Source organism: Petromyzon marinus, chromosome 63, assembly GCF_048934315.1.
Source record: "Petromyzon marinus isolate PM22_M1 ecotype Great Lakes invasive population chromosome 63, UKy_Petmar_22M1.pri1.0, whole genome shotgun sequence".
In the NCBI taxonomy this organism is placed as follows: Eukaryota; Metazoa; Chordata; class Hyperoartia; order Petromyzontiformes; family Petromyzontidae; genus Petromyzon; species Petromyzon marinus.
In genome coordinates, this window is record NC_133729.1 from 6,798,215 (window position 1) to 6,812,526 (window position 14,312).

The window sequence follows — 14,312 nt, forward strand, 5'->3', positions numbered from 1 at the left end:
CTGTTAAAATGAGCTTTGTAGTGCATCATGAACATTCTGATTCTGATGCCTCTTTGTCAAGCGTGGTAGGGTCCATTCGTGAACATGATCGTTCTTTCTCGTTTCGCGATGCGAATCTGCCTTTGTTTTTGGTTCGGCAAGCGATTAGCGCAGTGGTCATAGTAAGTAGCATGGGTTTCCTTCCGCACGGACGTCGTCATTGTATCGTTGGATGAGTTTAGAGTCACATCGAACTAAAAGTTTAACGTATACCATGTAACTGGACATTGACCAAACATTCCAATTGCGGTAAAATCACCTGATAAATTATTGAGTTGTACAAGACATCGCAACGCCGCCCCCTACTGTGCAAATTTTTAAAAGGACGCAGACCCAGTGAGACTATCCTTGGGTAAACAAGGCAAACGTTTAAACGACAACAATATCAATAACGGTATGTTATTTTATATAATAGCAATAACAATTGTAGTAAAATAAGCGTGCCTGACGATGGGGGATTTTCTGTACCTGCAGGAGATTTGCTGGAGACTGGTGAGGCCTGGTCCCTCGAGGGAGAACACCCCGTCGTCCAGAGGCTGAGGCAGTGGATTCACCAAGGACATCTCGACCTTCAGCTCTCGGCCAACCACAGGCTCACCCAGCACCTGGCACGACCAATCCACAAAACAGAGCAAAGCGCCTCCAATTCCTCGTCAACGTCGGGGGGGGGGGGGGGGGAGTTGCTATTATTCCTTGATGTGTGTATGTCAAACCCTTCTCGATGCAACACCCTGCCGCCCTGTATCGAAACAGCATTTGTTGACGCGAGCACAATCGACCTTCTGGGTCCCATCGCCAGAGCCCTGGCTTGTTACACGAATGCTGCTGGATGAGCAAATGCGAATTGGCAAGAGCACCACCCCCATGTAAACATAACACGTGTGGGGGCTCCATTTAACGCACCACGTGCTGCGATTTAACACACCGTGTGCTGTGATCGCAATGCGTTGTGCCAGCAACATTGAATAATTTTCCGTTTAAACCAGTGGTTCTAAACCTGGGGGTGCCCTTTCTGGGGGGTACGAGACATGGCCAGATTATTTTAGAAGGTGAATAATCGAAAACACAAATTAAGCACGGGCACGTTAAATACAACTTAATTTGTTTCATCAAAACCTTTGTATTTAACACACACAAAATGTATGACTAAGAACCAATGGGGTGCAAGGCTGCATTAAAAGTTGTCATTCTTCACGATTATGCAAGGGTTTCGCCCTTACTCAACAGCTACTATTATGTAACTGTGCCTGTTTAAAAAAAAAAACTTAATGAGAAAAACATTCAATTAAATTCTCATCAGGACCTACGGTGCAACCAATTGCAGTCTCCAACTCTTCTCCTCTACTCTGTCTTACTTCTTGCCTGAGAAGTGAGAAGCGAAGAAGGGCTATGGCCCGAAACGTCGTTCATAACATCTTTTTTTTAGGCCACACAATATGTATGTTGCATGCACGTTGAACTTCTTTCACACAGTGCGAAGCCAACTGCGATCATTAGAGGTGCAGGGAAGGGCATCAAACTAAGCACAAAATGCACCACTGGGCGTGTAAATGGCTACGGATTCACTCTGAACAGATGCTATAGGCTGACCATCACGTGGATCTCTGGGGTCTCGAGGATGATGTTCCGCTCAGAAAAGGCCAGAATCGTCTCCTGGCCGGGCAGAGTGACAGCGCAGGTGACGCGGATGATGTTCTGATCTCTCAGCTGAGACCCGTAGTCCTTGTACTTGATTCGCAGTGGCTCCGAGACAGCTAGTGAGAGATGGACAGCATCGCCATTTGCATGATCGTCAGCAGAATTATGATCATCAGCATCAATAAAATATAAATGTGTCGTTAAACCCTCCACCACCCGACACAGACAATTGATAAGAGTTGTCACGTAAACAGAACATGCCAATTCGTTACTAGTACAGCAACACCGGTGTGTTGGAGAGCAAAACCACAACATTTACAATCTGAGTACGACGTTTTGTTAGTAATTACAAATAGCATTATCATCAGCATCATCAACAGAAAGACCAGTAGCAACAGAATCGACATTTTGGGATAGTTGGGCAATATCAGTAAAAAATGTAAGCTATGGGAGGTAACTGGACAACTCGGACAAAACCCATGCAGAACAGAGGCAGAGAGACGATACAAACGAGCCACGGTGGCAAGGCTGTTAATTACCCCGCCTGGTATACAGGAGGTCGTGGAGTTCGATCCTGAACCTGACGCCTGTATATTTGGAGTTTGCATGTTCTCCCCGTGGTCAGGTGGATTTTTCTCCGGGTCATCCAGTCTTTCCTTCCACATTTATAATCAACAGCAAGCATCTAGAGTATTTGGCTGCAAAACATTTTCCACGCAATAAGCCACTTCATTGAGCTATCATTTGTGGCCAGGTTACTTCTCAAAAATAGCTGTTTAACTCAGTGGGCCTTACCTGGTAAAATAGAATTGAAAAAAGTTGGTAAAAAATGTTTTATTTAAACTCCACGCAGGAAGGGCGCTAAAGTTGGGAGTAGAAACCAGGAAATTTTTGCCACGTGTGTTATCACCGCGCCATCCTGCCCCCTGGCGATCATAACGACGACAGAACACGTGGGCAGCCCTCGTCTCCGTCGTATGTACGCACAGACTTCGACTTACGAATGCATTCCGTTCTGGTAGCCAGTTCGTAAGTCGAACGGTTCGGAAGTCGGAACACAATAATGTAGCTGTATTTAAATGAACATCCTGTCAGTGTCATGAAATGTGTTACGTTTCAACAAAAAACGGAAGCACTGTTAAACTCGTAGATAAGAAGAGATATTGTAAATTTGCATGGAACACTGTAAACAGTTCCACGGTTTGGTTGGCAAGTGCGAGTTCGCGTTCGCAGGTCGGATGGTTAAAACATAAATGTCTTATGAAAGCCCGATCGTAAGTCGGGGGACTGCCTGTATGTATGCGGAAATTCGTTCGCATCGTAAGTGGCTAGCCATACTAAACAGAGGTCGCTCACTCTCTCCGGGCGGCACCTCCACAGTGCACTCCCTCTGGGTGCAGATGTCCCTGACCATCCCCGTGTAGGTGACGGCCCTGGCGCAGAGCACGAGACGCACGACCGCCGCGTGCCGGCGCGACGGGTTCCGCAGCGACGTGTGCACGTCCATGTCGCTGCCCACAAACGCCGAGCGGCTCAGGCGGGTCCGCACGAGCAGGCCCTGGACCACCTCGCCCTGCGGCTCGCCCCGCTCGCCGGCTCCGTTGGGGACCAGCGGCCGGGAATACTTGTCGTCGACTCCTGGCTGCGGTCTCTCCCCACGGACGATGCACGTTGCCCGGGCATAGGCCGCCCGCTCCTCCTTGGAGCCTTGGGGGAGGGCGGGGAGAGGGTTAAGGAGTAGGGAGGAGGGAGAGGTTTTAATGAGTTTAACATGTAGTAGCAGGCTTTCGCGACCAGTATCATCCATAATACCGTTTTTTTGTGGCTAGATTGCGTAAATATACAGAAGTGTCGTTAAACCCGCCACCACCCGACACAGCCAACTAGTAAGGTTTGTCACGTAAACAGAACGTGGCCAATTCGTTACGAGTACAGCACCACCGGTTGTGTGTTGGAGAGCCAAGCCACAACATCTACAATCTGAGTACAACGTTTCGCCAGTAATTACAGCCAGCTTCGTCAGGCGACAGCCATATTTGTGGAGAAGTCCACCCATTTCGCTCCTTAAATAGAGGCGTAGATGTGGTGACAACACTTGTGTGCACTTCTTGCGCGATAGTGGCTGGGGGTTAATGAATGCATATGTATCTGGTAATCAACGTACGTTACGCATGCGCATTATGCGAGCCCATTGTTCTTGTACTTACTGTCCATTGTATGTGCAGTGGTGTTACGGGTCAAACACACATCAGTTACAGCTGTTATGGTGTTACGGGACAAACACACATCAGTTACAGCCAGCACCTTGGGCTTACCCAAAGGGGGCTGTGGGCTTTCGATCCCCCGCGCCCCTCTCAACGGGTGGGGGCTGCGGGGTGTGCTGCGATCCCTCAGAACTCCGCCCCTCGGTGAGGAATTGGTATAAAAGACGGGGAGCCAGAGAGATAGGGGCAGTGTTCGCAAGCCGAAGTCCGAAGAACCAGTTGAAGATTGAAGACCGGCTAGATAGACCCTGGAACTCCTCTGACCCACGGTCCTTCTCAGGGCAGGGCAGAGCAAGCCAGCGGTTTGACCGCAGAGCCTCAGAGTCGATGTCCTTCTAAGGACCGGGTGTGTGTGGCTGGTGGTCGGGACCTGAGCCTTGTCTGGGCCAGGTCAGGCAGCCTCCTTTAGAGCCCTTAGCGGAGGACCTGGGAGCATACAGTGAGGGAAACAAGTATTTGATCTCCTGCTGATTTTGTACGTTTGCCCACTGACAAAGAAATGATCAGTCTATTATTTTAATGGTAGGTTTATTTGAACAGTGAGAGACAGAATAACAACGACAAAATCCAGAAAAACGCATGTCGAAAATGTTATAAATTGATTTGCATTTTAATGAAGGAAATAAGTATTTGACCCCTCTGCAAAACATGACTTAGTACTTGGTGGCAAAACCCTTGTTGGCAATCACAGAGGTCAGACGTTTCTTGTAGTTGGCCACCAGGTTTGCACACATCTCAGGAGGGATTTTGTCGCACTCCTCTTTGCAGATCTTCTCCAAGTCATTAAGGTTTCGAGGCTGATGTTTGGCAACTCGAATCTTCAGTTCCCTCCACAGATTTTCTATGGGATTAAGGTCTGGAGACTGGCTAGGCCACTCCAAGACCTTAATATGCTTCTTCTTGAGCCACTCCTTTGTTGCCTTGGCCGTGTGTTTTGGGTCATTGTCATGCTGGAATACCCATCCATCACCCATTTTCAATGCCCTGGCTGAGGGAAGGAGGTTCTCACCCAAAATTTGACGGTACATGACCCCGTCCATAGTCCCTTTGATGCAGTGAAGTTGTCCTGTCCCCTTAGCAGAAAAACAACCACCAAAGCATAATTGTTACACCTCCATGTTTGACGGTGGGGATGGTGTTCTTGGGGTAATAGGCAGCATTCCTACTCCTCCAAACACGGCGAGTTGAGTTGATGCCAAAGAGCTCCATTTTGGTCTCATCTGACCACAACACTTTCACCCAGTTGTCCTCTGAATCATTCAGATGTTCATTGGCAAACTGCAGACGGGCATGTATATGTGGTTTCTTGAGCAGGGGGACCTTGCAGGCGCTGCAAGTTTTCAGTCCTTCACGGTGTAGTGTGTTACCAATTGTTTTCTTGGTGACTATGGTTCCAGCTGCCTTGAGATCATTGACAAGATCCTCCCGTGTAGTTCTGGGCTGATTCCTCACCGTTCTCATGATCATTGCAACTCCACAAGGTGATATCTTGCATGGAGCCCCAGGCTGAGGGAGATTGACAGTTTTTTTGTGCTTCTTCCATTTGCGAATAATCGCACCAACTGTTGTCACCTTCTCACCAAGCTGCTTGGCAATGGTCGTGTAGCCCATTCCAGCCTTGTGTAGGTCTACAATCTTGTCCCTGACATCCTTGGAGAGCTCTTTGGTCTTGGTCATGGTGGAGACTGTGGAATCTAATTGATCGATTGCTTCTGTGGACAGGTGTCTTTTATACAGGTACCTGTATAAAAGACACCTGGGAGCCAGAGATCTTTCTGCTTTTAGAGGGGGTCAAATACTTATTTCCCTCATTAAAATGCAAATCAATTTTATAACACTTTCGACATGCGTTTTTATGGATTTTTGTTGTTGTTAGTCTGTCTCTCACTGTTCAATTAAACCTACCATTAAAATTATAGACTGATCATTTATCTGTCAGTGGGCAAACGTACAAAATCAGCAGGGGATCAAATACTTTTTTCCCTCACTGTAATTGTAATTGTGCCGTGATAGCTCTAAGACACATAATCTGCGCCACTGGGAATTTTACCATTCGGCATCGACCCACGTCTTTCGCAATCATTTGAATATCTCAAGCGATGCGGTTTGTCTTTCGGCCCGACTTCCCTTAGCTCTTTGTTTTTTGGTGCCATTTTTTTCGTTAGCTTATTACATTTTTTTACATTGCTTGGTGGTAGTTGTATGGTTTTCACTTGCGTGCGTGCGTGTTGGGGCTTCTTTCCCGCCGTACATAGCCAACATCGTTGATGGGATTTGGTCCTCGAATGTAGTTAATTGATTAATGTGCATGACGCTTTATAAAATGAAAGCTGTTTTATTATTATGGCTTCTGTCATTTCAGTGTAACCCCCCCCCTCACCCCCCCTCCCCCCCACCCATGTTCATCGCCCAACCCAATTTGCCCCTGTCCCGGTCCCTCGAGTTACCCCGGGTTCTCGCCCGGTTCAACGAGACCAACTCGGGACTCGGGACTCGCCATTCGCGCGTCTCGGCCCGCGTACCTTCGGGGTACTTGTACTGGAGCGTGATATCCTCCCGCTCGTCGCAGCCCGCACGCTTGGTGCTGATGCAGCGTCCCACGTGGTCCGTGTTGCACGACATGCGCGTTCGCCTCCCGTCGGCCGCTACGGACCACATCACCACGTCGGCGTTCACCTCGGCGAACACGAACGGCGTCTCGTAGCCCAGCGACACCTGGCCCTTGCGCACCGCACGCACCGGCGCCGGCCCGCAGCAGAACATGCCTGGGAGACACGGGCAGAGGAGCACGAGGGCGCAGGGCCCCAATCGTGTCGATAAAAATAAGGATGCCTACGTGTGGCCCGCGGGCATGGCCTCCTGCGTCTCCTCGATCAATCGATGAGATCTGCGAATGACGAGAGAACCCCGTCGTTATGGAAGGATAGTGCCGGCCAAATGACTGTGAGTTTCAGACAACGCACGCAATAAGCACTCGGCGATTCGGCGTTTTGCAACAACAACAACAAAAACATCGGCGGTTCCCGAAGAACTGCACTACGCAGTTCCTCTTGCCTCAGGTCATTTGACAGTGACTTAAGATAAGAGGGATCACATTGCAGTTTTTTCGGGAACTACCGATGATTCGTACTGGTATGTGAAGAAATATTACTCCAAGGGGTGGATGCATTTCTTGGGGAACTGCTGATGGCTTGTTTCTGCACGTTTCTGCGTGCGTTGCGTGAAATCTGTGGTCCTCCGGGGCCTGCGCTGCGCTTCTGTCATGATGAGGTTGTCTCGTGAGTTACAGATGTGATTATGCGGGAGTGTGTCGACGTCGATGATGATGATGATGTTGATGAGGATGATGTTGCTGCCCTGGTGAGCCTACAGATGCTGGCTTACGGAAGCGTCGATGCCATCACACGCGTCACTCACCCTCGCTCCTCTCCTGCGGGGTTGGGTCAATCACCTGCCACCCATCGTATCCCTCCTCGATGTCCTTCCGCGACATCCAGATCTCCACCCACACGTGGAAGTTCCTGCCAGCCGACATAACGAGAACGAGCGAATGTTGTTTTAACGGGCACCTGTTTATGCGTGCTCACGTTGAAACATAATGTTAGGGGAACGTGCCGATGATGAAAATTTATTATTATTATTATTATCGAACCCAAAGAAAGTGAGATGCATTCGAGAGCACCCGTTGAGGCTAACAGTCGGGCCAGACCGTCAGAATGGAGGATTTCATGTTGCGACAACGCTACGCGCCAAGCCGAATTGCCCTTTGAACAAATTCGCCCGCAATGCGCCCGATCTGATCGGACGTCGGAAGAGCGCTGAGGAGAGCCGAGCAATGCTCGGGGCCTGGATGGGCGACCACGTGTGCCTGCCCAGGTGGTGGGCACAGAGGGGTGGCAGTGGTGCGGGGGGGGGTGGTGGGGGCATCATCGTTCTCATAGCGCAGGGTGATCGTCATGGAGGAAAGCGCTGCTGTGTTACACAGACAGGGTTTGCAATCATTTGTGTCGTCACCGTGTCTCCACGTCCTTGTCTCTTCCATGCCCCCCTCCCCCCGCCCTCCCTCTATGTCCGCTATCACTCCTCGCGTCCCTGTGTGTCCTGTCACCCATGCCGCATCTCGCGCCCTTTGTGCTGCCGTGTCTCACCACACAGAGTCGTGCGACTCCTGCTTGTTGTTGCTCTCGTAGTAGAAGCGGTCGCACGAGAGGTTCCCGTCCTTGTCGTGAGCCGACGTGAAGTTGGTGACGCAGCGTGTCGGTAGGCCAAAGAAGCGCATCACTGCGGAGCAAGGTCAAGGGGTCGCCCCAGAGGTCAGCGGCCATAAGGTCATGCATAGCAAAGTGACCCCTCAAAGGCCGCAGAAACTTATTTTCCGCTGGCACAAAACGCGCTGCGCAGGGGCCGTGTACAGCCAGCCTGGCACAGCTCAGGAGGTGCCAGGTTTTTCGACTGCACAGGCTGAGCCGTGCTTGTGACGTCACATGCAATGGGCGAGTTGAGACACGTGTAGATGGCGTGGTGACGGCGCGTCCCCTGAGTCTACCGACTGACGTCACGCGGAGTGAATACTCCACGAGCCAAACCCCTGGCCCTGCTCGGACCGGAGCCAGATTCCAATGCCTTGTGAGGCCAGTGTAGCACGGTTTGGTTCTGGCTTGGCACAGCGGATAGCTCGCGGAGTACCAGTCATCAGCAAGTCCAATGATCTTAAAATCGTCTCCCGTACCATAGCAGGCCATCTCTGCTCTAGCCCATGCCACGCCCATGACATTTTCAAATCATCAATCGATTTTTTTATTTAATACACATCCTTCGTATATATGTGTGTATGTAAATGTGTACGTATGTACGACTGTAAAATCTCAGCGAGCCAGACTACCACTACTATTTTTATTTTACCAGGTAAGACACACTAAGCTATTAAACTCTTTTTCAAAAGCCACCGGACCAAAAATGATAGCTCAACGAAGTGGCTTAACATGTGGAAATGAAGTGCAGCCAAATACTCTCAACGCACCTTTCTAAATGTGGAGGGAAAACAACGGAGGACCCGGAGAAAAGTCCACGCAACCATGGGGAGAACACGCAAACTCCAAATATACAGGTGTCAGGGTCGGGATTGAACTCACGACCTCCTGCATACCAGGCGAGGTAGTTCACATCTCGCGACCATGGCGACTAATTGAAGGGGGGGAGGGGGTAGCCCTAGTCCAATTATTTACGTGTGATGAAACTGGAGCATCCAAAAAAAAAAACACCCGTGCGAGGGGGCAACGCTCTATCCCGTAACAGACGGAACAAGTGAAGTCCACATTTGCTGTACTGCCTTCTTCGATCCATCAACCCTCGCCGCTGCCTTCACAGTGCTGAGATTACAGGCCACGTGTGCATGGCCACCACCACCCAGCTAATATAGACACAAACCCTTCGAAATGTGTACCACATATATATGTGGGCGCAGTGTGCACCTGTGTTTAACTCTATAAACCAATAACATGATCGTGCCAGCTGTGTGTATGCCGTGCTGTGTGCTCCATTGCAGTATTGTCCATGAGGTCGGCTATGGAGCTAATTATGTTTTTGTGAATATATATAATTAAATATGTAACCCAGTCATGGAAAAATGATAAACCTGGCTGGAAGGTGGCGTTTACCTGTTTTGAGATACGTGTATGTACGTGTGTGTACGTGTGTGGTAATGTAGCGACGAACCCGGTGACCCGAGTTCGATTCCCGCTCATGGGCCAACACCAGTGACGATTATCTGAAACGGTCCTGGGCCTCCCTTAGGTCTACTCAGCCTCAAATGAGTGCCGAGCGAGGTGTGTAAACATCGCCACTGGGGTTACAAAGGCAGCCGGGCGTGGTGCTGGCCACCCACGCCTTCGTGTGCCGTGCCGGCCTTAATAGGTGCTCGCTAACAGCACTTGCCCCAACAGTCTGTTGTAGGCTATACGGGGGGTCTTTGTCTTTGTGTGTATGTACGTGCACGCAACATCGTGTGCAATCAAATGCCACTCACCGGTACAAGCCACCCCGGCAAACACCCAGCACTGACCATACTTGACCGCCTGGCACTGCGTCTTATGCCAACACCGCAGGATGTCGGCGCTGCCCGTCCAGCTGGTGGGACACGTCCCGTTCGGGTACTTGCCCGACCAATTACCCTGCAGCACCCCCTTGTCGTCGTTGCAGTTGATCTGTGGTGGAGATTACGGCGGGGATAGAAAACAGGGAGGACATAGACACAGAGTAGGGAGAGAGGGGGTAGAGAGAGAGGGTAGAGATAGAACAGGGGTCGGCAACCTGTGGCTCGCGAGCCAGATGTGGCTCTTTTGACGACTGCATCTGGCTCGCAAATAAATCTTAGCTGACATTTCTTAACATGATAAGTAATGAATAATTCCGCTGACATTTAAAGCAAAACATTACAGAAATCACAGTCAAGGGGTGCCTCTGCGGATGTGTATGCTTTAATTTAGCTATTTCAATGCTAAATTCTATGCTAATTCCTTTGTCAAGGGGTGCCTCTGCGGATGTGTATGCTTAAATTTATCATAGCCATTTCTGTGACCAGTCACAAACTAATCACTCAGCCATTTCAATGCTAAATTATATGCTAATTCCTTTGTCAAGGCGCTTTGTTTCTTCTCACACAGCTTAAAGGTCGTGATCTGAGCGTGGCTTTTTCACTCCAGCGCTGTCCTACCAGACAGTCTCGTCCCTTCACCTGATGAAGGCCGCTTGTGTTGTGGCCGAAACGTCGTGAGAATATTATTGTTATTTTATTTTATCAATTTATTATTTTATTCTCATTCTACGTGACTTTACCGAAAGAACCAAAGAAGAGAAATCACAGCGTTAAAAAGAACGTTTAAAATATAAAACATTCCCATGCATTTTAATCCATCCATTTTCTACCGCTCCTGCTTAGGGTTGCAGATGGCTGGAGCCAATCCCAGCTGTCCGACACCAAAACTCTATTTTTATTGGATAATGTGGTAGCCTACGGGTCGTTGTGAGGTAAAGCAGTAAACTTCCGTCCTTTTAATCAAATAGTCAGCTAGCTAATTTATGCAGAGCAAACCCTTTTGATGAAGAAGATGGCGAAAAGAAAAAAAGATGAGGAGTACCGCACATTTCAGCACGAATGGACAGAAGAATTCGCCTTTGTGGAGAGAGCAGGTTCTGCGGTGTGTCTAATATGCAATGATAAAATTTCATCGATGAAACGGTCAAATATAGAGCGGCACTTCGACACACGCCATGCTACATTTGCATCGAAATATCCAGCGGGGGACAGCAAAAAGAAGGCATGCCAAGAGCTACTGTGCAGAGTGCAAGCTAGTCAGCAGGAACTCCGTGTATGGACCAGACAAGGTGACGGGAATTCGGCTAACTTTGCTGGTTCTTTAGCAATTGTGAGGAACGAAAAGCCATTCACAGATGGCGAGTATGCCAAAACATTCATGGTTGATGTGGCCAACGAACTTTTTGACGACTTTTCGGATAGAGACAAGATAATCAAACGAATAAAAGACATGCCTCTGTCAGCAAAAACTGTTCAAGATCGTACCATAATGATGGCAAATCAAGTGGAGGAAACACACGTGAAGGACATAAATGCAGTGCCATACTTTTCCCTCGCTTTGGATGAGTCAACAGACGTAAGTCATTTATCCCAGTTCAGTGTGATTGCAAGGTATGCTGCCGGTGACACACTGCGTGAGGAAAGTCTTGCTGTTTTGCCAATGAAAGGGTCAACAAAAGGGGAGGATTCATTCAAGTCTTTCATTGAGTTCGCTAAAGAAAAAAAAATCTACCGATGGATAAGCTTATTTCGGTTTGTACTGATGGTGCTCCGTGTATGGTGGGGAAAAACAGAGGATTTGTAGCGCTTCTTGGTCAACATGAAAAAAGACCAATCCTAAGTCTTCACTGCATTCTACATCAGGAGGCGCTTTGTGCTCAAATGTGTGGCGAGCAGCTTGGTGAGGTGATGTCACTGGTCATTCGGGTGGTCAACTTTATTGTTGCTCGAGCTTTAAATGATCGCCAATGTAAAACACTGCTGGATGAAGTTGGGAATCATTATCCCGGTCTGCTTTTGCACAGCAAAGTGCGTTAGTTGTCAAGGGGGAAGGTGCTCAGCCGTTTTGCGGCTTGCCTGAGCGAAATCCGGACTTTTCTTGAAATGAAAGATGTCGAGCACCCTGAGATAGCTAACACTGAGTGGCTCCTGAAGTTTTACTATCTTGTGGTCATGACTGGACATCTGAACCAGCTCAATGTGAAAATGCAAGGCATTGGAAATACAGTCTTATCGCTTCAACAAGCAGTGTTTGCATTTGAATACAAGCTGGAACTCTTCATCGTGGATATTGAAACAGGTCGTTTACTGCACTTTGAAAAACTGAGATAATTTAAAGATGCGTGCACAGCAAGTGACCCCGTTCAACATTTTGATCTCCAGCAGCTAGCTGGCTTCACATCTGATCTCCAGCAGTCATTCAAAGCACGCTTTGGAGAATTTCGTGAGCACACTCGTCTTTTCAAGTTCATCACTCATCCACACGAGTGCGCAGTGGACAAAGCCGACCTGAGTTACATCCCTGGTGTCTCCATCAGAGATTTTGAGCTGGAAGTTGCTGACCTGAAGGCCTCAGACATGTGGGTGAATAAGTTCAAGTCACTGACTGAAGATTTGGAAAGACTTGAACGACAGCAAGCAGAGCTGGCGAGCAAACACAAGTGGACAGAAATGACAAAAACTTCAACCCGCAGACCAGCTGATTGTCAAAACATGGAACGTGCTTCCTGTCACATACCACACACTGCAGCGTGTGAGTATTGCTGTATTGACCATGTTTGGTTCTACGTATTCATGTGAGCAGTCGTTCTCACATCTAAAAAACATCAAGACCAACCTACGATCCCGTTTAATGGATGAAAGCCTCAACGCCTGCATGAAGCTTAACCTCACCACGTATCAACCAGACTACAAAGCCATCAGCAAAACCATGCAGCACCAGAAGTCGCATTAATGGTAAGAAGTATTTTATTTAGTATTTGTTGTTGGTATAACAACGTTATTAAAAAGGATACATTCAGAGATGTATTATATTCTAAAATTGGTGGTCTTAGTTAAAAAATACACGCATTTAGTTGTATTCAGTGTTAAAAAAATATTATATGGCTCTCACGGAAATTGATTTCAAAATATGTGGCTTTCATGGCTCTCTCAGCCAAAAAGGTTCCCGACCCCTGAGATAGAAGGAAGGGGTAAGAATGAGGAGAGCAGAGCGTGAAGTCTTTCGTGAAATCTTTCGTTTTAAAAAGGGGGGGGGGGGGTGGGGGCCACAAAAAGCAAAGCATTGGGAAAAAAAACGAAATGATGAACGAAGCAAAGTGCCGACTACACCGAGCATCTTCTTGTTTCCTCTGATCGTAAAAAGAGAGAGAGAAACGAGGAATGGGCAACTCGTTTCTTTCTGTGTGTGTGTGTGGTGCTGGCCTTGTGGGGAGTGGTCAGTGTAGCAGTTAGCGCTGCGCTGCGCTACGAATCCGAGAACCCGAGTTCGATTCCCGCTCACCGGCCAACACCGGTGAAGAATATCTGAGCTCGTCCCTGGGCCTCCCCGAGGTCGGCTCAGCCTCAAATGAGTACCTGGTATGGTGCGTAAATATTGCCACTGGGAAGACAAAGGCGGCTGGGCGTGCTGCTGGCCACCCACCCCCTCGTGTACTGTGCAAGCCTTCATAGGTGCTCGCTAACAGCACTTTCCCGCAGAGTCTGCTAAAGGCTACACGGGGGATCTTTGTGTGTACACTGAAAACAAATCCTGTTTTTACAGTAGAATTTACTGTATTGTCGTACATATTTACTATTTTACCCCATAAATGTGCTGTGCATTTAAACAAGCGTACGTAAATATATCTTTATGGGAGTACAGATGTATCTTTGTCTCTCTGAAGCTCACATGCCCAGCCACCGCATGCCCAATTAGATTATAATTGTTCAGAAACAGGGGGGTGAACGGATACAGCATGAGCTCGAGATGGGCTGATGTGTGAGAGTCAGTGTGTGATTGAGTTAGTGAGTGGTATGAGCCAGATGGGGTGATGCAGTACAGGAAGATGTGGAGCTGAGTGGACTTGCCGATGACCTGCACCAGCGGTGTCAAGATCGGCCTCTGGATGCTGCTGGGCAGTTGAAAGCAGTCGCCCTCCAGCAACAACGGAGGGCGGAGGAGCGACGCTCACAACAACGAGCGGCGCACCGGGCGCTTAAAACGCAGTGGGGTGGAACAGTGGGGAGCGCAGGTGGTGCCCCTGTCAGTCATCTCATTTGGTTAACCCCGGGCATTC

The 14,312-nt window shown here is 48.8% G+C and overlaps 1 protein-coding gene across 1 annotated transcript in view; it reads right to left on the reverse strand.

Moving 5' to 3' along the window:
• The window catches only part of LOC116956041 (protein-glutamine gamma-glutamyltransferase 2-like), a 32,588-nt gene that overhangs the window by 2,327 nt on the left and 15,949 nt on the right, over positions 1 to 14,312 (reverse strand). The window contains exons 6-12 of the mRNA XM_032977466.2: positions 9,967 to 10,144; positions 8,090 to 8,222; positions 7,359 to 7,462; positions 6,464 to 6,706; positions 3,034 to 3,384; positions 1,630 to 1,793; positions 508 to 644 (exon numbers count right to left, since the gene is read on the reverse strand). Coding sequence (XP_032833357.2) covers positions 508 to 644; positions 1,630 to 1,793; positions 3,034 to 3,384; positions 6,464 to 6,706; positions 7,359 to 7,462; positions 8,090 to 8,222; positions 9,967 to 10,144 — 1,310 coding nt within the window. The remainder of the gene's footprint in view (positions 1 to 507; positions 645 to 1,629; positions 1,794 to 3,033; positions 3,385 to 6,463; positions 6,707 to 7,358; positions 7,463 to 8,089; positions 8,223 to 9,966; positions 10,145 to 14,312) is intronic.